This window comes from Globicephala melas, chromosome 9, assembly GCF_963455315.2.
Source record: "Globicephala melas chromosome 9, mGloMel1.2, whole genome shotgun sequence".
NCBI lineage: Eukaryota > Metazoa > Chordata > Mammalia > Artiodactyla > Delphinidae > Globicephala > Globicephala melas.
In genome coordinates, this window is record NC_083322.1 from 68704235 (window position 1) to 68725950 (window position 21716).

A 21716-nucleotide genomic window follows, 5' to 3' on the forward strand; every position below is an offset into this window, starting at 1 on the left:
TATTCCACTTCAATTACAGTTCTTCGTAGGGTGAGAAAATAGCCTGGAGGGTAAACCTCTAACCCATTTCAGCATTGCACCCTCCACTGGCAATGAGGAGAACTGCCAAGAGATTACCCAGTATACACATGGCTGGGAGCTTCAGGGAGGCCTGAAACCAGCTGCAGAGTGTGAGGTCCTACAAACTGGAATTCCTGACTTCCAGGCTGAGTCAGGAGGGCCACACCTTTTCTCTCCAGGCAGTCTACCTTTCCACACCCTCCCCCTCTGGCTCCATTTTCCTCTTCCCTTCCCTCCTCCAAACTCTTTCTAAATCTGCAGGTGTCAAAGATTTGCTTGTGGCTGCGGACTTTCACTAACCTTCAGTCTCCCTGCCTCTTTCCCAGCGCAGAGAGAAAAAACACCACCGACAACAGCAACAAAATACTTAACCCATTCTCCTGTTCCTAAATCTTTAGTCTCCTCATTTTTCTCAAATTTTCTCTATGTTGCATTAAGCTCCAGCATTGGAAAGTATGCTTGAACTCCTACATTCCATAATTGTTAAGACTTGCTTCCTAGCAGAGACTTAAGGATTCACCCTTGGAGACAGGAAGTGCCCCTTTCAAAGAGAAGGTCTCCATTTTTTACAGATTCTGCTCTTAAGCACGTCCTGCCTTTCCTCATTTGGCCGCAGTCCACTGCTGATGGCAAATAGCCAGGGAGTGAAGAGGGATGCTGAGAGGTCAGTGTGGGACTATGGTCTCAGTGGTCTGGTCATCTGAGACTCTTTACCCTGAAATGCCCCTCAAGGTGGGACCACTCCTCCCAAACAACACAAGAGAACAGTCCACTCAATAAAAAGAGCCAACTGGGTCTTTCACTGCTGTTTGTCTTGAAACAGCATCCCTCACTCTCCTAACCCTTGCTTTAGTCCAAGTTTGCCTTTTAAAAATCAGGGATCATTTCCATATTCAGTACAATCATGTGGTATGCTGTGGCCCAGAGATTTTAGTTAAAATGAGATGGTGACAATGGAGATGCTGACCTTACTAAGTAACCTTGAGCCAGAACCTCTGTCTGATCATTGACAGTTGAGCTTCTTTCCACAGGCTGTTCTGTGTGGGCACAGATGGAGCTGCTTTTAACTTTTCTACATCGTTTTCCTATCTATTAAAATGGATATGTTGGTACATTATTAATTACATCAACTTTCTTCAAAGGTGGTCTAAAAAACATCCAGGTTCATTTAAATGGTGATTTTTAAATTTTGCCTTAAAAGTTAAAAAAAAATTAACTGGAGCCAATTATTTAGATGACTTTTTTTCCCTCTTCTCTTTCAATAAGAAGTAGCTTCACACATGTGACTCATGTAACTCAAGCTTGTGCAGTAAGGTAGTAGAAACATTTTGCTATATTATTGGGTAAATGTAAATTGCTTAGACTCAGAATCCCAAATTAAGATAAGCAAGACAGTGCTGGCGCCACCAAGGTGTACTCTATAAGTAGCCTAGAGGGAAGGTGGATTAAATAGTATTAACCTATTGAAAGTGAAAGTGTAAACAATTTCGCTTCATAGTTTCTAAAGGAATGTACCCATACATCATAGAAGGTTTTCAGAACTTTCAGACACAGGAAACGAATATCATATCTTAGAAACTTTATTTATGGTAATTTTAGTAGCATCAATCCAAAACTCATAAATCCAAAATGTTAAATGCTTAATAGTATAGAGGGGAAAAAGATAATTAAAAATAAGATTGCTTCCTTCTAACATTTAAGAGTAAGAAAAAAAGTGAAGAATAATAAAAATGAAATTCTTTTTAAATTATTTAATTCTAATTATGTTTTTAAGTTAATTTAGTCAGAGACTAGGCTTAATAGCCCAGTTTTCTGACTTGCTGTCATTTAGATTTTATTTTATGATGAGATGAATGTTGAACCACAATAAGTGCATCAAGTTTTTAGTATTATGACAACTTTTTAATAAGTAATGTAATAGTAGTAAATCCAAACTTGGTGATTTGTTTAGCTGAAGCCAGAAGTTTTAAAATTTATGTAAAGCAGTTATTTAACTAAGCACTAGGAAGAAAAACCAAGAAAAGAAATTAAATAGTAGTGTTCTCAGAGGGAAAAGAGAATATGAAGTGCATCCTAAAAGTAAACATCATTGAAAGATGTTGGTACATTTTCCATTAACATCATATGCAAAGGCAGACTCTACTCCCAGCTGCTATAATGTAGGATAGTGTTATGAGGTGTCAGATGTTATTCTCCAAGACAGTAACCACAGAGCAGACTTCTGCACTAAAGCATCTGTGAATTTTTCTCCCTCCTGAACTCTCATTAAAAAGAATTGTGTTTTGATGGGCTTCCCTGGTGGCGCGGTGGTTGAGAGTCCGTCTGCCGATGCAGGGGACGCGGGTTCGTGCCCAGGTACGGGAAGATCCCACGTGCCGCGGAGCAGCTGGGCCCGGGAGCCATGGCCGCTGAGCCTGCGCGTCCGGAGCCTGTGCTCTGCAGCGGGAGAAGCCACTGCAAGAAACAATTGCGTTTGGCTTTTTTTTTTTTTGCGGTACACGGGCCTCTCTCTGTTGTGGCCTCTCCCGTTGCGGATCACAGGCTCCGGACGCGCAGACTCAGCGGCCATGGCTCACGGGCCCAGCCGCTCCGTGGCACGTGGGATCCTCCCGGACCGGGGCACGAACCCGTGTCCCCTGCATCGGCAGGTGGACTCTCAACCACTGCGCCACCAGGGAAGGCCGTGTTTTGCTTTTATACCCTTGAAGGGTGACCTTTTTTCTTCTTTGTCTGGCTCAAACTACAAGGTATGATCCCTGTGGATCTTTTAAAATCTGTCCTTATTACTGGTTTAGTATACATCCGTTCTATTCCCTGTCCTGTAGTTATAATTATTTGCTACCACTTTAAATTCCTTCTCTTTTGAGATTAAAATTCAAACCAGTTTTGTCACTTAAGAAATCTTGAAAAATATCCATTTCATTTTTCCTCTCATTTCCCCCAATACATACATATTTCCTTTCTTTTAAATTTTCTTGTTGCCCCTGGCTCTACATTTTCTTTTTTGCCTTTCCTCTTATAACTTTTGTTTCTTATGCACCAGGTGTCTTCCATTGCCTGCTTTAAGTCCCTCTAAAGCTCATGTTTTCCACAGCGAATAGCTACCTATAACGATTTTATTAGCCAGAAAAGTTTGTGCTTATACAACAAATATCAGAATATTTTATTGCCTGCAGAGAAAACATTCAGATGATTAACTTCTTCAGTTTTTATCTAGTTTGTTGTCTTTCAAGCATCCCCCTTGACCCCCTCTTCTTTATGTTGCAAGCTCTTCTTTATAAATATTCATCAGTTTTTTCTGGCTTTCTAATGCTTAATACTTTCATGCTTTTATCAAACCTCTTTGTATTTTATAACTAGTCAAATGCTACAGCAGTACTCCTAGATTTAAATGTACGTTAAATGAGCCTCATGTTGTTGAGTGATGTTTTTGTACACAAGCTGGAGCTCTTTCTGCTACTGCCATCTAGTGGTTCTCCTCTTTTCCAGGAGTATTTTCTAGAAATTACGTGTAGGTGGAATACAATAGCTAAAGATATCCAAGTGGAAATTATAAGAGTTTTATTTCAAATTGTATTGCAATAACCCTGTTTAATATTATCTAAAGAAGAATAGGGAAAGTACCTTTTCCATGGAAATAAAATACAACTTCTAGCTGAAGATTTTAAAAAATATACCTACGTGCTGATGCCTAAGGGATGTCATGTCAGAAGCGCCTGGAGCTCTTCCGCATCAGCATGCCTCCCACCTCCAGCCTGGTTCATTAAGTATCCTAGCACCTGCGCACAAGGAAATCCGAGTCCCCTGTGCCTGGCCAGAGGTAGATGAGATGTAAAACCCGCATCTCTTCACCTCTACTCCTGCTGAGATCTGAAGCTGCTACTGGCATTTATATGTTCTGAACTAGGTGCAATGGTGTGAAGCCGAGGAAGAAAATTATAATAGAACAGTGTGCCACAACTCTGCCCATCTCCACGCAGGTACCCATGTGACCTTTGAGACTGGAAGAAGAGAACTAATGAACAAATACTTTAATAAAGAGCAGCATCAAGAACCCTCTAGAGCTGATATTGAGTTCTTTCTTTACTGATTAATTTACGGACATGTTAAACGTTTCCTCATTTGTGACAGATTTGGGTCAAAGATATGTCCTCAGCACCTAGCACAGTTCCTAGTAGATAGTAAGCACTCCGAAAATATTTGTTGAATGAATGAATTTAACAGATAGGAAAAGTAAGTCCTGCGATGAATAAGTAAGGGTTTGGTGAAACCATTGGTCTGTGAAGCAGAGCTTTACATACTGTTATGTTTTATATTAATCTTGCAATTTCTCATATTTTATCAAGTGATAAATGTAACTGATTTCGAAACCTGACATCTTAATTTGGATTCTTTCTTTGCAGCTCTCTACCAAAACCCTTTATGCCAATATAACTTGTACCGTTTATACACAATCTACCACCTTCCAGGAGTAGAGTTGCTTGACGGAAATCGTAAGAACACCTCTTCTTGCAGAGAAATATTTGAGAGTCAGTCTTATAACTCAGTGGTTTAAACTGCTGATGTTTTTTGGAAATAATTGTCTTTGTAAAGTTTTTCAATTATTTATTTTTGAAATTTTTGCTGTATGAAATTTGCTATAGTTTAGGAATTCATGTCTGTTGACCACTTTATAGGAAAGGCCATCTAACTGAGCATGAGGAAATGTCTCCTTTTGATTCTAGTTTTGACAGTAATGTGTTGAATGCCAATTCACTGACCCCCCGGCACCCTTAATTTTTTATTTCAAAAATGAGACAATTGGACTAAGCCTCATAGGCCTATTTAAGTTCTAAAAGTCATATTCTTTGAAATTCTGTAAATATGTATGTATATATATACTAAAACATATATAATAACTTCTATGTGATATATTTTTAGACATTGTACATAAACTAGTATGTCTGATTTCTATAAGCCACAAAAAAGAAAAATCAACCTCAGTGCATTACATTTTAGATTTTTTGAGGTCTATTTTACCCAGAAGTTCTTTATCACCTATCTACTTACCTTTCTACAGCTTTGAACATTCTTAATAACTTATAATTGAGTAACTTCTAAATGAGAATATATTAAAACCTTATGTTTATTCCTCTTCTTCCTCATAGCCATGAGGAAAAGAAGGGATGTAGCACAGCTGCAATTTCAATCATCCATGGTGATGTGTTAGAATGTGATGCGATAGGATTGATTTGTGCCTTGTGACATGAGGGACATATATTGAGCACTTGTAAGACTATGGAAATAACTTTTTACAAATTAATTTTGACAGGATGTTCACATACAACATGGGATAAATCCATTTTTAAAAGTAATTCTATTTTGAATCACTCTGCATATCTATTTATAATGTTATATAATAACATTACTTTTTGCATTTATCAGAAGTTACAGAAAAAGAAAGAAGATCAATGATTACGATTTTTAACCATAAAAAGTCTCATATTGTTCAATCAATAGCATTCAGAGGAAAAGTAGATGCCTCATGGAATCCAAGATCACCACTTAAGCAAAAACCAGCCCAGAGAGTACCTTCAGGTATTTAGAAAAAATGAAAAAAATGAAATGAAAACTCCTCAAACTTTTGGTTAATTTAGTTATAATAATAACTTCAATTTACAATAAGCTAAAGTTATGTAGTGAAATAAATATTTTCCAATTTTATTAGCCTACCTAAATATATAACTTTCATCTTCATTTGTGTGTATCAAATAAGGTAATGTTATAACGAGATAATACATTGAAGTCCTTACCCCAGTATCTAGCACAGCATAATGGGCTCAATGAATAAGCTGCAATTGCTATTATTACGATTGACACTGGATAATTTCAACAATTAAGGCTATAAGTTTTTGATAATATAGAAAAATATAAAGAAGAAATAAAGATCATCTGCAATTCCTCCATTCAGAAATAAGCACTATTATTTTGTTGTACTCTCATAGACGGTGATCATATGCAAGTATAACCTGAATATCTTCAGTAATGTTTCATTAGATGGAATTTAATTTCTTGTATGTAACAGAAATCCAACTACAGTGACTTAAGTAAAAAGAGGTTAACTTTTCTCACACAACAAAGAGTATACAGTGTCCAAGGTTAGTGTAAGGTTCAATGATATTTTCAGTGTTCGAGAATACATCTATCTTTTGTTCTGCAATTCTTTTTAAAGAAATATGTTTATTTGGTCACAACAGCTAAACCTGCTATTAGGTTTAGTAACATGCCCTAGTGAATTTAGATTTTTGACCCATTTAGGATCCTGTATTCTATAAATTTTATTTTATTTATTTTTTAACATCCTTATTAGAGTATAATTGCTTTACAATGGTGTGTTAGTTTCTGCTTTAGAACAAAGTGAATCAGTGATACATATACATATGTTCCCATATCTCTTCCCTCTTGCGTCTCCCTTCCTCCCACCCTCCCTATCCCACCCCTCTAGGTGGTCACAAAGCACCGAGCTGAACTCCCTGTGCTATGCGGCTGCTTCCCACTAGCTATCGATTTTACGTTTGGTAGTGTATATATGTCCATGCCACTCTCTCACCTTCTCACAGCTTACCCTTCCCCCTCCCCATATGCTCAAGTCCATTCTCTAGTAGGTCTGTGTCTTTATTCCCGTCTTGCCCCTACGTTCTTCATGACCTTTTTTATTTTCTTTTTTCCTTTCTTAGATTCCATATATATGTTAGCATACGGTATTTGTTTTTCTCTTTTTGACTTACTTCACTCTGTTTGACAGACTCTAGGTCCAACCACCTCACTACAAATAACTCAATTTCGTTTCTTTTTATGGCTGAGTAATATTCCATTGTATATATGTGCCACATCTTCTTTATCATCTGTTGATGGACACTTCAGTTGCTTCCATGTCCTGGCTATTGTAAATAGAGCTGCAATGAACATTTTGGTACATGACTCTTTTTGAATTACGGTTTTCTCAGGGTATATGCCCAGTAGTGGGATTGCTGGGTCATATGGTAGTTCTATTTTTAGTTTTTTAAGGAACCTCCATACTGTTCTCCATAGTGGCTGTATCACTTTACATTCCCACCCACAGTGCAAGAGGGTTCCCTTTTCTCCACACCCTCTCCAGCATTTATTGTTTGTAGATTTTTTGATGATGGCCATTCTGACCAGTGTGAGATGATATCTCATTGTAGTTTTGATTTTCATTTCTCTAATGATTAATGATGTTGAGCATCCTTTCATGTGTTTGTTGGCAATCTGTATATCTTCTTTGGAGAAATGTCTATTTAGGTCTTCTGCCCATTTTTGGACTGGGTTGTTTGTTTTGATATTGAGCTGCATGAGCTGCTTATAAATTTTGGAGATTAATCCTTTGTCAGTTGTTTCATTTGCAAATATTTTCTCCCATTGTGAGGGTTGTCTTTTTGCCTTGTTTATGGTTTCCTTTGCTGTGAAAAAGCTTTTAAGTTTCAGTAGGTCCCATTTGTTTCTTTTTGTTTTTATTTCCATTTCTCTAGGAGGTGGGTCAAAAAGGATCTTGCTGTGATTTATGTCATAGAGTATTCTGCCTATGTTTTCCTCTAAGAGTTTTAGAGTGTCTGGCCTTACATTTATGTCTTTAATCCATTTTGAATTTATTTTTGTGTATAGTGTTAGGGAGTGTTCTAATTTCATTCTTTTCCATGTAGCTGTCCAATTTTCCCAGCACCACTTATTGAAGAGGCTGTCTTTTCTCCATTGTATATTCTTGCCTCCTTTATCAAACACAAGGTGACCATATGTTTGTGGGTTTGTCTCTGGGTTTTGTATCTTGTTCCATTGATCTATATTTCTGTTCTTGTGCCAGTACCATACTGTCTTGATGACTATAACTTTGTAGTATAGTCTGAAGTCAGGGAGGCAGATTCCTCCAGCTCTGTTTTTCTTTCTCAAGATTGCTTTGGCTATTTGGGGTCTTTTGTGTTTCCATACAAATTGTGAAATTTTTTGTTCTAGTTCTGTGAAAAATGCCAGTGGTAGTTTGATAGGGATTGCATTGAATCTGTAGATTGCTTTGCGTAGTATAATCATTTTCATAATGTTCATTCTTCCAATCCAAGAACATGGTATATCTCTCCATCTGTTTGTATCATCTTTAATTTCTTTCATCAGTGTCTTACAGTTTTCTGCATACTCGTCTTTTGTCTCCTTAGGTACCTTTTGTTGCAGTGGTAAATGGGAGTGTTTCCTTAATTTCTCTTTCAGATTTTTCATCATTATTGTATAGGAATGCAAGAGATTTCTGTGCATTAATTTTGTATCCTGCTACTTTACCAAATTCATTGATTAGCTCTCATAGTTTTCTGGTAGTATCTTTAGGATTCTCTATGTATAGTATCATGTCATCTGCAAACAGTGACAGCTTTACTTCTTTTCCAATTTGTATTCCTTTTATTTCTTTTTCTTTTCTGATTGTTGTGGCTAAAACTTCCAAAACTATGTTGAATAATAGTAGTGAGAATGGGCAACCTTGTCTTGTTCCTGATATTAGTGGAAATGGTTTCAGCTTTTCAGCATTGAGAATGATGTTGGCTGTGGGTTTGTCATATATGGCCTTTATTATGTTGAGGTAAGTTCCCTCTGTGCCTACTTTCTGGAGGGTTTTTATCATAAATGGGTGTTAAATTTTGTCAAAAGCTTTTTCTGCATCTACTGAGATGATCATATGGTTTTATTCTTTCAGTTTGTTAATATGGTGTATCACATTGATTGATTTGCATATATTGAAGAATCCTTGCATTGCTGGGATAAACCCCACTTGATCATGGTGTATGATCCTTTTAATGTGCTGTTGGATTCTGTTCGCTAGTATTCTGTTGAGGATTTTTGCATCTATGTTCATCAGTGATATTGGTCTGTAGTTTTCTTTCTTTGTGACATCTTTGTCTGGTTTTGATATCGTGGTGATGGTGGTCTCGTAGAATGAGCTTGGGACTGTTCCTCCCTCTGCTATATTTTGGAAGAGTTTGAGAAGGATAGGTGTTAGCTCTTCTCTAAATGTTTGATAGAATTCGCCTGTGAAGCCATCTGGTCCTGGGCTTTTGTTTGCTGGAAGATTTTTAATCACAGTCTCAATTTCAGTTCTTTTGATTGGTCTGTTTATATTTTCCATTTCTTCCTCATTAAGTCTCAGAAGGTTGTGCTTTTCTAAGAATTTATCCATTCCTTCTAGGTTGTCCATTTTATTGGCATATAGTTGCTGTAGTAATCTCTCATGATTCTTTGTATATCTGCAGTGTCAGTTGTTACTTCTCCTTTTTCATTTCTAATTCTATTGAGTATTCTCCCTTTTTTTCTTGATGAGACTGGCCAATGGTTTATCAATTTTGTTTATCTTCTCAGGGAACCAGCTTTTGGTTTTATTGATCTTTGCTATTGTTTCCTTCATTTCTTTTTCATTTATTTCTGATCTGATCTTTATAATTTCTTTCTTTCTGCTAACTTTGGGTTTTTTTGTTCTTCTTTCTCTAATTGCTTTAGGTGTAAGGTTAGTTTGTTTATCTGAGATGTTTGTTTCTTGAGGTAGGATTGTATTGCTATAATCTTCTCTCTTAGAACTGCTTTTGTTGCAACCCATAGGTTTTGGGTTGTCGTGTTTTCTTTGTCATTTGTTCCTAGGTATTTTTTGATTTCCTCTTTGATTTCTACAGTGATCTCTTGGTTATTAAGTAGTGTATTGTTAGCCTCCATGTGTTTGTATTTTTTACAGATTTTTTCCTGTAATTGATATCTAGTCTCATAACGTTGTGGTCGGAAAAGATACTTGACAGGATTTCAATTTTCTTAAATTTACCAAGGCTTGATTTGTGACCCAAGACATGATCTATCCTGAAGAATGTTCCATGAGCACTTGAGAAGAAAATGTATTCTGTTGTTTATGGATGGAATGTCCTATAAATATCAGTTAAGTCCATCTTGTTTAATGTATCATTTAACGTTTGTGTTTCCTTATTTATTTTCATTTTGGATGATCTGTCCATTGGTGAAAGTGGGGTGTTAAAGTCCCCTGCTATGATTGTTCTGTCAATTTCCCCTTTTATGGCTGTTACCATTTGCCTTATGTACTGAGGTGCTCCTATGTTGGGTGCCTAAATATTTACAATTGTTGTATCTTCTTCTTGGATTGATCCCTTGATCATTATGTAGTGTCCTTCTTTGTTTCTTTTAATAGTCTTTATTTTACAGTCTATTTTGTCTGATATGAGAATTGCTACCCCAGCTTTCTTCTGATATCCATTTGCATGGATTATCTTTCTCCATCCCCTCACTTTCAGTCTGTATGTGTCCCTAACTCAGAAGTGGGTCTCTTGTAGACAGCATATATACGGGTCTTGGTTTTTATCCATTTAGCCAGTCTATGTCTTTTGGTTTGAGCATTTAATCCATTTATATTCAAGGTTCTTATTGATATGTATGTTTGTATTACCATTTTCATAATAGTTTTGGTTTATTATTGTAGGTCTTTTCCTTCTCTTGTGTTTCCTGCCTAGAGAAGTTCCTTTAGAATTTGTTGTAAAGCTGGTTTGCTGGTACTGAGTTCTCTTAGCTTTCTCTTGTCTGTAAACATTTTAATTTCTGTGTCAAATCTGAATGAGATGCTTGCTGGGTAGGGTCATTTTGGTTGTAGGTTTTTCCCTTTCATCACTTTAAATATGTCCTGCCACTCCCTTCTGGCTTGCAGAGTTTTTGATGAAAGATCAGCTGTTAACGTTATGGGGATTCCCTTGTATGTTATTTGTTTTTCCCTGCAGCTTTTAATAATTTTTTCTTTGTGTTTACTTTTTCATAGTTTGATTAATATGTGTCTTGGTGTGTTTCTCCTTAGATTTATCCTGTATGGGACTCTCTGCACTTCCTGGACTCAATTAACTATTTCCTTTCCCATATTAGGGAAGTTTCCAAGTATAATCTCTTCAAATATTTTCTCAGTCCCTTTCTTTTTCTCTTCTTCTTCTCGGACCCCGATAGTTCAAATGTTGGTGCACTTAATGTTGTCCCAGAGGTCTCTGAGACTGTCCTCAATTCTTTTCATTCTTTTTTCTTTATTCTGCTCAGCAGTAGTTATTTCCACTATTTTATTTTCCAGGTCACTTATCTGTTCTTCTGCCTCAGTTATTCTGCTATTGATTCCTTCTAGAGAATTTAAAATTTCATTTATTGTTGTTCATCATTGTTTATTTGCTCTTTAGTTCTTCTAGGTCCTTGTTAAACGTTTCTTGTATTTTCTCCATTCTATTTCCAAGATTTGGGGTCATCTTTACTATCATTACTCTGAATTGTTTTTCAGGTAGACTGCCTATTTCCTGTTCATTTGTTAGGTCTGGTGGGTTTTTATCTTGCTCCTTCATCTGCTATGTGTTTTTCTGTCTTCTCATTTTGCTTAACTTACTGTGTTTGGGGTCTCCTTTTCGCAGCCTGCAGGTTTGTAGTTCCCATTGTTTTTGGTGTCTGCCCCCAGTGTCTAAGGTTGGTTCAGTGGGTTGTGTAGGCTTCCTGGTGGAGGGGACTAGTGCCTGTGTTCTGGTGGATGAGGCTGGATCTTGTCTTTCTGGTGGGCAGGACCATGTCCAGTGGTGTGTTTTGGTGTGTCTGTGACCTTATTATGATTTTAGGCAGCCTCTTTGCTAATGGGTGGGGTTGCGTTCCTTTCTTGCTGGTTGTTTGGCATAGGGTGTCCAGCAGTGTAGCTTGCTGGTTGTTGAGTGGAGCTGGGTCTTAGCGTTGAGATGAAGATCTCTGGGAGAGCTTTTGCCATTTGATATTCGTGGAGCTGGGAGGTCTCTGGTGGACCAATGTCCTGAACTCGGCTCTCCCACCTCAGAGGCACAGGCCTGACACCCAACTGGAGCACCAAGACCCTGTCAGCCATACGGCTCAAAAGGAAAGGGAGAAAAAAAAAAAAAAGGAAGAAAAAAAGTAATAATAAAATAAAGTTATTGAATAAAAAATAATTATTAAAAAAAAGAAAAAAAAAGAAGAGAGCAACCATACCAAAAAACAAATCCCCCAATGATAACAAGTGCTAAAAATTATACTAAAAAAAAAAAAAAATCCCAAAACGGACAGACAGAACCCTAGGACAAATGGTAAATGCAAAGCTATACAGACAAAATCACACACAGAAGCATACACATACACACTCACAAAAAGAAAGAAAGAAAATAATATATATATTGTTGCTCCCTAAGTCCACCACCTCAATGTTGGGACGATTTGTTGTCTACTCAGGTATTCTACAGATGCAGGGTACATCAAGTTGATTGTGGAGATTTAATCCGCTGCTCCTGAGGCTGCTGGGAGAAATTTCCCTTTCTCTTCTTTGTTCACACAGCACCTGGGGTTCAGCTTTCGATATGGCCCCGCCTCTGCGTGTAGGTTGCCTTAGGGCGTTTCTTCCCTCCCCAGATAGGATGGGGTTAAAGGAGCAGCTGCTTCGGGGACTCTGGGTCACTCAGGCCGGGGGGAAGGAGAGGTACGGATGGGGGGTGTGCCTGCAGCAGCAGAGGCCGGTGTGACGTTGCACCAGCCTGAGGTGCGCCGTGCGTTCTCCCGGGGAAGTTGTCCCTGGATCCCGGGACCCTGGCGGTGGCGGGCTGCATAGGCTCCCGGGAGGGGGGTGTGGAGAGTGACCTGTGCTTGCACACAGGCTTCTTAGTAGCTACAGCAGCAGCCTTACCGTCTCATGCCCGTCTCTGGTGTCCGGGCTCCTTTAAGCGGCTCTCTGAATCCCCTCCCCTCGCGCACCAGGAAACAAGGAGGCAAGAAAAAGTCTCTCGCCTCTTCGGCAGCTCCAGAGTCTTCCCGGACTCCCTGCCGGCTAGCTGTGGCGAACTAGCCCCTTCAGGCTGTGTTCACGCAGCCAAACCCAGTCCTCTCCCTGGGATCCGCCCTCCGAAGCCCGAGCCTCAGCTCCCAATCCCCGCCCGCCCCGGCAGGTGAGCAGACAAGCCTCTCGGGCTGGTGAGTGCTGGTCGCCACCGATCCTCTGTGCGGGAATCTCTTCGCTTTGCCCTCTGCACCCCTGTGGCTGCGCTCTCCTCCGCGGCTCCGAAGCGCCCCCCCCACTCCGCCACCCGCCGTCTCCGCCCGCGAAGGGGCTTCCTAGTGTGTGGACACCTTTCCTCCTTCACAGCTCCCTCCCACTGGTGCAGGTCCGTCCCTATTCTTTTGTCTCTGTTTTTTCTTTTGCCCTACCCAGGTACGTGGGGAGTTTCTTGCCTTTTGGGAGGTCTAAGGTCTTCTGCCAGCGATGAGTAGGTGTTCTGTAGGAGCTGTTCCACATGTAGATGTATTTCTGCTGTATTTGTGGGGAGGAAGGTGATCTCCACGTCTTACTCTTCCGCCATCTTGAAGGTCTCTCAGCTGCTTTTTCAAACAAGAATCCAGTCAAGGTTCACGATTACATTTGGTTGTTGTGGCAGATTTCTCTTTTAAAATAGTCTTGGGCTTCCCTGGTGGCGCAGTGGTTGAGAGTCCGCCTGCTGATGCAGGGGACACGGGTTCGTGACCCGGTCTGGGAAGATCTCACATGCCGCGGAGCGGCTGAGCCCGTGAGCCATGGCCGCTGAGCCTGCGCATTCGGAGCCTGTGCTCCGCAACGGGAGAGGCCACAACAGTGAGAGGCCCGCGTACTGCAAAAAAATAAATAAATAAAAATAAAATAGTCTTAAATTTTTTCCATGACTTTTTGTAGGGACCAGGCCAGTTACATTATGGAATGCCTCAATTTGTATGATTGTTTCCACAAAGTATAATTCAACGTGTCCCTTTATCCCCTATATGTCCTATAGAATAGAAGTAATGTCTGGAGGACACGTTTTGGATGCAGAAGGCTATAGCGTAGAGCAGTGGTTGTCGAAGTGTGGTCCCCAAATCAGCAGCAGCAGCATCACTTAGTAATTTGCTACAGATGCACATTCTTGCCCCAAACAACATCTACTGAATTAGAAACTCAGGGTGGACCCAGAAAGCTATGTTTTAACAAGCCTTTCAGGTGATTCTGATGCGTACTCCCACCAGAGAACAACCAATGTAGAGGCAAGAACGCAAGGTTTAGATCAGATTCTCCTGGATTTGAACACCAGCTCTGCTAGTAATTACAATTTTTATTTTGGACATGAATTTGCTTCACCTTTCTGTTTTTTAAAATGGGGGTAATATCTTCCTTTGGCTGTTAGGATGCTTAATATGCAAACCATTGCAACACCTGATCTGACACATATCAACTGCATGATAAGTTGGACTGTTCTCTTGGTCAGCCACTTCCTTGTTTTTTCTTTTAGTTCATGTAAAAGCTAATGCTCAAACTGAATGTTTACTGGATTAGTGGGGGTAAGCCATGCTGTGGTAGGAAAGGAATCTCGGGATAGAAAATCTCCACTCTTAAAAATAGCTAATACACCCAGTAACAAGCAATATATGGTAACTCCCATCTGTTTTTCAGGGCTAGAGAGTTTTTCAGGTGTGAGGAGGATAGCTGATTGCTACCTTTAGTGCTTTACATTTCTTTCATATCAAACCTCCAAAAACAAAATTAGGGAAGAAAGGATAGGGAGAGTATTCCATTGCATTTGACATTTTTTCTTCTTAATTCACATTCTTAATTCATAGAAAGGCTGACTATAAGCCTCCCCCAAATTGGCAGCATGACCGTAATCAATCTCCTCATTTTCTACAAACCAAACATATATAATAAAATTAATAAAACTCACTATGTAAGTTTTTAAAACTTGTGCCTTATAGTTTTTATAGTTTCTATATTTGTTCTTACTGTGACATGCACATTTAGGACTCTAAATTCTTTTATTGGAAATAAACTATTCTTGAAAATGTTTATAAAGCAATTGTAACACCACATTTTGATTTTATTATTCTTAACCCTAAAATGAGAAAGAAATCAATTGTATTCCAAATAGATTGAGAAGCAAGGACAACTTGAAGTTTCTTCAAATTTCAGGAACAAAATTAAAAGACACAATTGGAAGAAATATTTGCAATACATACAATAGGAAAAGTTAATGCCCATTATCTCGAAGGACTCCTATAAATCAATTTGAAAACTAGTCACAAAAGATACGGACATTTATAGAAGGAAAAAAATGTGATGTCTAACAATCAGCCTCACTAGTGAGCAAGTAAGTGCAAATTAAAACAATGAGATACCATTTTCATCCTGCAGGTAGGCAAACACTGAAAAGGTTGGTGAAGTTGAGGGGAGAAAAGAGCACAACTCATACTCTTCCAAGAAAGTTGAACCAGGGTAAACTGGTTCAACTTTCTTGGAAGGTCATATGGCATATGACAGTATCCACCCGTATATAAAATGTGCAACACATTCAACACAGCAATTAAATTTGAAATCTGTCTCCTACAGAAGTATTTGCACACATGAACAAAAATATATGTGTAAAGTGCTAATTGAAACTTTTTGTAATAGAAAAACAGAAAATCTAAATGGTCACTCATAGAATGTTAGCTTATGGCACATCCATACAATATGAACAGTTGGATTTAGAATCATTCCGTGGTATATTTTGAGTACAAAAAAATATGTTGTGGAGTAATATAATGCAGAATAATGACAAAATTAGAATTTCATCAGCAAACAAATCTTTGTGTATATGTATGTGCGTGAGTGCACGTGCATACGCACATAGGGGGCTGGAAGCATACATACAAAACTCTTAATGGTGATACTTCTGATATAAGGAATTGGACAGGTCAAAGGGAGATTTCACTTTTTACTATTTTCTTGTTTATATTCATCAAAAGTAAAATGTGAGCTTTTTGTAATTAAAAATGTAGAAAGAATCTGGGGAGATGAAAAAAGACATGGGAGACTTGGGTTAGCCACTTGTGAAGGGAACGATGCCTTGAACCCCTCTCCTAAGGCAGAGGCTGTGTGCTCCCTGCTGCCTGTGAGTTGGCAAGAGCTCAGACTGTGGGCTTTGCTGGCCCAACAGGTGCTGGTACATTCCATCACTAGCCTGGCACTGGGCCTTCTGGAGAGGAATAAACAAAGTAATGACAGTCTCTAGAAGATACCATAAGAAATCCAAGCTTTGAGGACTAGCCTTTGAGCTCCAAAGCTAGGTAAGATGTAGATTCTTGTGATCTAGGATTTGTTTATTTTGTGTCTTTGAAGTTAATGCCAAGAATCCAAGAGGTTTAAACTGCCCTAAATATTTTTTCCTCATTTGGTCTATTAGTCCATTTACAGATGCATGTGCCTATCTGAAAAAAGAAAACGGATCCGTTTCCGCACATGAGACTGAGTATCTTAATTATAAAAATTTCCATTTGGATTCCGTTGGTAACTAAATTGATTGAGCATTTTGTTCTCAGAGTTTTGAGACGTGTATTGTATTAAAGAATTTGCCTTAAAACCTTAGACACACCTAAGGCACTATATCTGAAAGAAAATTTGAGTTTGAGGTTAGGTATCATGGCAATTTTGACCGATTGAACTATTTATCTAAATGATTGCTCAAAAACCAGAGAGCTATGCTCTAGACTTTTTCCTTTATAGCATTATTTCATTGTTTTAAAATGTTGACTAAACATTTGAAAAATACTAATTTAGAATTTTTCTTTTAGACTTTGCATTTGCGAATAATGTAGACAAGTAAGTGATTTTTAAACTTTACTTTTCTTACCAGATTATTTCATAATCGTGTTGATTCCCTAGATTATTCCCATTTCCCAAAATGGATTTTAATGGGTTAAAAAAATGACTAACTCTTCAATAGATCAGAAAAATTGCTGTCTTCCTGTGATGTATGAGTTCAAACTATGTATTCATATTTGACATATTTAGATTTTTTAATATTATTATTATAACCTAAAATAAATGAAAATGTGGGGTGAGGTGGAGGGAGAAGTTAGACAAAAAAGTTAAAAAAGAAAAAGACAAAATCTTGAAAGTAAGCATAGAAAAAAAACCTTAAGAATTACCTGATATTGTAAATGAAGGTCTTTACTTCTTTGTTTACTGTTCCCCTAAATATGTTCAGTGAGAGCAATTATTAACATTTTATATTCACTGGAATTTACATTTTCAAAAGAAATAGTTCATAAACTATGAAAAACATTAAATTTATGAATATTGATGAATTTTAAAATCATCATTCTGTTTTAATATTGCACTTAGGAATTTTTTCTTTGGATTCAGTCTTGAAAAACAGTATCTCCAAGCACTTTTACAAAATATAGTATAATATAGAGTTATATAATAATTAACTATTATTAATAATAATTATAATTAAAAGTTATAATAACTTTTCAATAAAATGTACATAAGATACTAATATGCATATGATATCTATATATATTTTTTAATCATTTCATTTAACCACTGATTTGAAATATGAATGCTTGAATATGTGAGACCTATTATAGCTGATCCCAAATATATTCACTCTATTTTTAAAATAAACAATATATACAATATAATATGGTGTTACTTGTCCTGAAAGTCATTTGTCAGTAGGGCCCAAAAGTTATTTGTCAGTGGTACTACACTACAGATAAACGAAAAATATGGCACTGATTCACTTAAATTAAACATTGGTCTAACTGATTTTTTTTCTGACATAATTGCCATTTTTTCAGAACTATGTTTGATGACCCAGAAGATGCTGTTTTTGTAAGGTCCTTGAAGCGATCGGCAATGGCTATTACCTCTCTGAACTGGGACACAGTTCCAACACGAGAGGAAAAATACCTTGAAGAGAAAGACACAGAACCTGTCCAAATGCTCACAGTTACACTGAGATAATCCTTGGGGTTTCTAGAAATCCTAGTAGTTTTCAGTTATACATTAAACTTTTCTGTGATTAGCATATTATATATTTATTGTGGTATTATTTGAAACATTTGAATGTAAACAGAAACACCAAGGAAAAATAATTCCTACATTTTGTTTCTTTTGAAGTAAAACATGTATATAGAAATGTATACAAGTCATAAGTGTTTTGCTCAAAAAAATTTCCAAAAATGAACATGCTCATGTAACAGGCATCCTAGATCAAGAAATGGAACCTTACCAGCACTCTAAAAACCTCCTCATTCCTGTTACCAGTCCAATGACCTATTACTATCCACCCATCCTCCTGATTTCTAAACCATATATTTATTGTGTCTGTTTTTGAAAGGCATATAAATGGAATCATAGAAGTTGAATTATTTTTTTCTGGCTTCTTGTACTCAACATTATAAAACTGTAAAATTGACCATGTTGTTGCCAACAGCAATAATTCCATTGTTCTCATTGCTATATAGTATTCCATTGTATGACTACACCATATTGTATGACTTTCACTCTCACCTTTGGAGGCACATGCCAGTTCTGGGTGTGGGTTTATGATCTGTGGTTGGCCTACACCAAAGCACTCTGCTAGAGGGAAGGGAAAACAGAAAAGCTTTCAGCAGTTGCCTTGTGCTGAGACACAAAACCGGACATGTAAGGTAACCCAAAACGCATTGCTGATCTTCACCAGCTAAGCTAAAGCGCTAGATCTAAAGCTTATAAAAAGCAGAAGGGGGCTTCCCTGGTGGCGCAGTGGTTGAGAGTCCGCCTGCCGATGCAGGGGACACGGGTTCGTGCCCCAGTCCGGGAAGATCCCACATGCCGTGGAGCGGCTGGGCCCGTGAGCCATGGCCGCTGAGCCTGTGCGTCCAGAGCCTGTGCTCCGCAACGGGAGAGGCCACAACAGTGAGAGGCCCGTGTACCTCAAAAAAAAAAAAAAAAAAAAGCAGAGGGACATTTCCCCTTATCTGTTGGTGCCTAGACACTATCACACTGTACCACAGACACACTGGAGAAGTGGGGCTGAAATCAAAAGAAGCAAGAGATGAAAACCCTAGAGGGAGTAGTGAACGGTCACTGAGAATCAGTGATCTCCTTCCCCCTGTGGGCACTTGTGATTCTGTGCACAGCCAGAATCTGCAAAGTCCGGTATGGTCCCTGGCAGAAGGTTGCAGCTGAGGAGAAGAAAAAGTTAGGTATTGATGTAGGTGAGTGGCTGATATTAAGGAAAAATGATGGTGTGTTGCTTCCAAGATTAGGTCATAGAAAGAATCAAAGTCTTCTCTTCCTCTCTCTCCTTATCACTTACTCTGCAGGAAGCCAGCTGCCACGTCATGAGGACACTTACACAGTCCTCTGGAGAGACCCATGTGGTGAGGAACTGAGGCCTACTTCCAGAAGCAAATAAGGAACTAAGTCTTCTGCCAACAACCAAGTGAGTTGCAAGCCATCCTCCAGACCCAGTTAACTACCTTTCAAGCAGATCTTCTAGATCCAGTTTAAGCCACAGATGACTGCAGCCGTGGCTGCAAGCTTCACAGCACCCTCCTGAGAAACCCCAAGCCAGAACCACCCCATTAAGCTGCTTCTATTTCTGGCTGCAGAAGCTGTATGAGATAATGCTTATTGATGCTTCAAGCTGATAAATTTTGGGGTAGTTTACTACGTAGTAATAGATTAGTAATACAATAACCCAGCCTAATCCATGGTGCTAGAAGTGTTTGTTGTAAGCAAGGATGCCTTGTGAAGCCCCTGTCAAGCTGAGAGGTATCACAGTGAAGTCTTCAAGGGTCATACGGAAGCAGAGCGCTAGTTACTGGTCAAATAGTAGTTTCTAGGCATGCTACTGCATTCTAGAACTGGGAGCCTGAATTGAACTCATCATGAACTGAGTACCATTAGACCCACCAAGCAATAATGTTGGGCAGGTAAAGCAACAATCCATTTCATGATGGAAATGGTATATGTTGGCTCAGATTTAAGGTGGCTCATAAACTGCATAAGCAGTATTAATTTTTAATTAGATTGCAGTAAATTGAGGATGCGATATTGTAATCTCCAGGTTAACCGCTAAAAGAATAGAAAAAGAATGTGTAGTCTTATATTTTATTTTATAAATTTATTTATTTTATTTATTTATTTTTGGCTGAGTTGGGTCTTCGTTGCTGCGTGTGGGCTTCCTCTAGTTGTGGTGAGCAGGGGCTACTCTTTGTTGCGGTGCACGGGCTTCTCATTGCAGTGGCTTCTCTTGTTGCGGAGGATGGGCTCTAGGCGCGCGGGCTTCAGTAGTTGTGGCACACAGGCTTCAGTAGTTGTGGCACGCAGGCTCAGTAGTTGTGGCTCACGGGCTTGGTTGCTCCGCGGCATGTGGGATCTTCCTGAACGAGGATCAAAACCGTGTCCCCTGCATTGGCAGGTGGATTCTCAACCACTGTGCCACCAGGGAAGCCCTGATATTTTATTTTTAATCCCACAATTACTGAAAAGGATGAACAATTTATTCCAATTACAAAAATATGGCTAACAAATTTTACTTAATCTCCTTTTTAGAGAACTAATGGAAATATATCTCATTTGTACAAAGAAAAAGATTTGCTTTAAAACGCGCTCCTCAATACTAGGCACTTTTTGTTCAAGAAAGAAGGGCTACTAGTGGTCATGATTGGAAAACATTATATTAAATACCATTTGCAGAAGAGCACAAAACAGAAGACATGGTCCTTACTTAAGTAATCTAAAACTCTACCAAAATTGAACACACAATTGAGAGGGTGTTTTTAATTAAGTTCTTAGTTTTAAACAACAAAGACCCATTCAAATGGGCTCAAGAGAAAGCACATTTATTTCAGGATCCATCAGATGATCTTATAGCTAAGAAACAGAAAACACTGATACATAGATTTGTGGAGGGTTGTGGTTTCAAGCTGAGGCTCTGGAATCAGACACATCTAGCTTAGCTCTTCCACTTACCAGTTATGTTACTTGGACAAGTTAGTTAATCTCTAGGCTTTGATTTCCTCTTATTTAAAATAACAATAATAGTTACTTCATAGAGTCTCAAGGATTAAGTTAGATCATGTATGTAACAGGTAGAGTGGCTTTCGCAAAGAAAGTGCTCAATACATGTTGGCTGTTAGAGTTGACCCTTGAACAACTTGGGTTTGAACTACTCGGGTCCACTCATATGCAGATTTTTAAAAATAAATATGTAGCACAGTACTACACGCTCCACAGCTGGTTGAATCCACAGATGTGAAACTGACAATATGGAGGACTGATTGGGAAGTTATACTTGGATATCGAGGAGAGTGGGCACCCCTAACCTCTGTGTTGTTAAATAGCAGTTGTGCCCCTTAGGAACTATACCTACCATCATAGACTGAATGTTTGTGTCCCCTCAAAATTTTTACATTGAAATCTAATTCCCAATGTAATAGTACTTGGAGGTAAGGTCTTGGGGAGGTAATCAGGTCATAAGGGCGGAGTCTCATGAATGGGATTAGCATGCTTCTAAGAGGCCAGAGAGCTAGCCTGCCTTTTCTGACATATGAGGACACAGCAAGGTGGCCCTCTGTAAACCAGGAACAGGACACTCACCAAGAACTTGACCATGCTGGTACCCAGATCTCAAACTTCCAGCCTCCAGAACTGTGAGAAATAAATGTTTCCTGTTTCAACCACCCTAATCTATGGTAATTTGTTTTAGCAGCTCAAACTAGGGCACCTAGTCTGTTAGGGTTCTTCAGAGGAACAGAATCAATTGGGTGCATGCATATATAGAGAGAGCAAGTTATTTTAA

General features: G+C 38.7%; 1 protein-coding gene across 1 annotated transcript in view; it reads left to right on the forward strand.

The window, feature by feature from the left end:
• The window catches only part of LRRC72 (leucine rich repeat containing 72), a 41118-nt gene extending 23231 nt beyond the window's left edge, over window positions 1-17887 (forward strand). Inside the window, exons 6-9 of the mRNA XM_030856953.2 lie at window positions 4464-4553; window positions 5485-5637; window positions 16708-16735; window positions 17722-17887. Of these exons, the coding sequence (XP_030712813.2) occupies window positions 4464-4553; window positions 5485-5637; window positions 16708-16735; window positions 17722-17887 (437 nt within the window). The remainder of the gene's footprint in view (window positions 1-4463; window positions 4554-5484; window positions 5638-16707; window positions 16736-17721) is intronic.
• Window positions 17888-21716: the final 3829 nt, after the last annotated feature.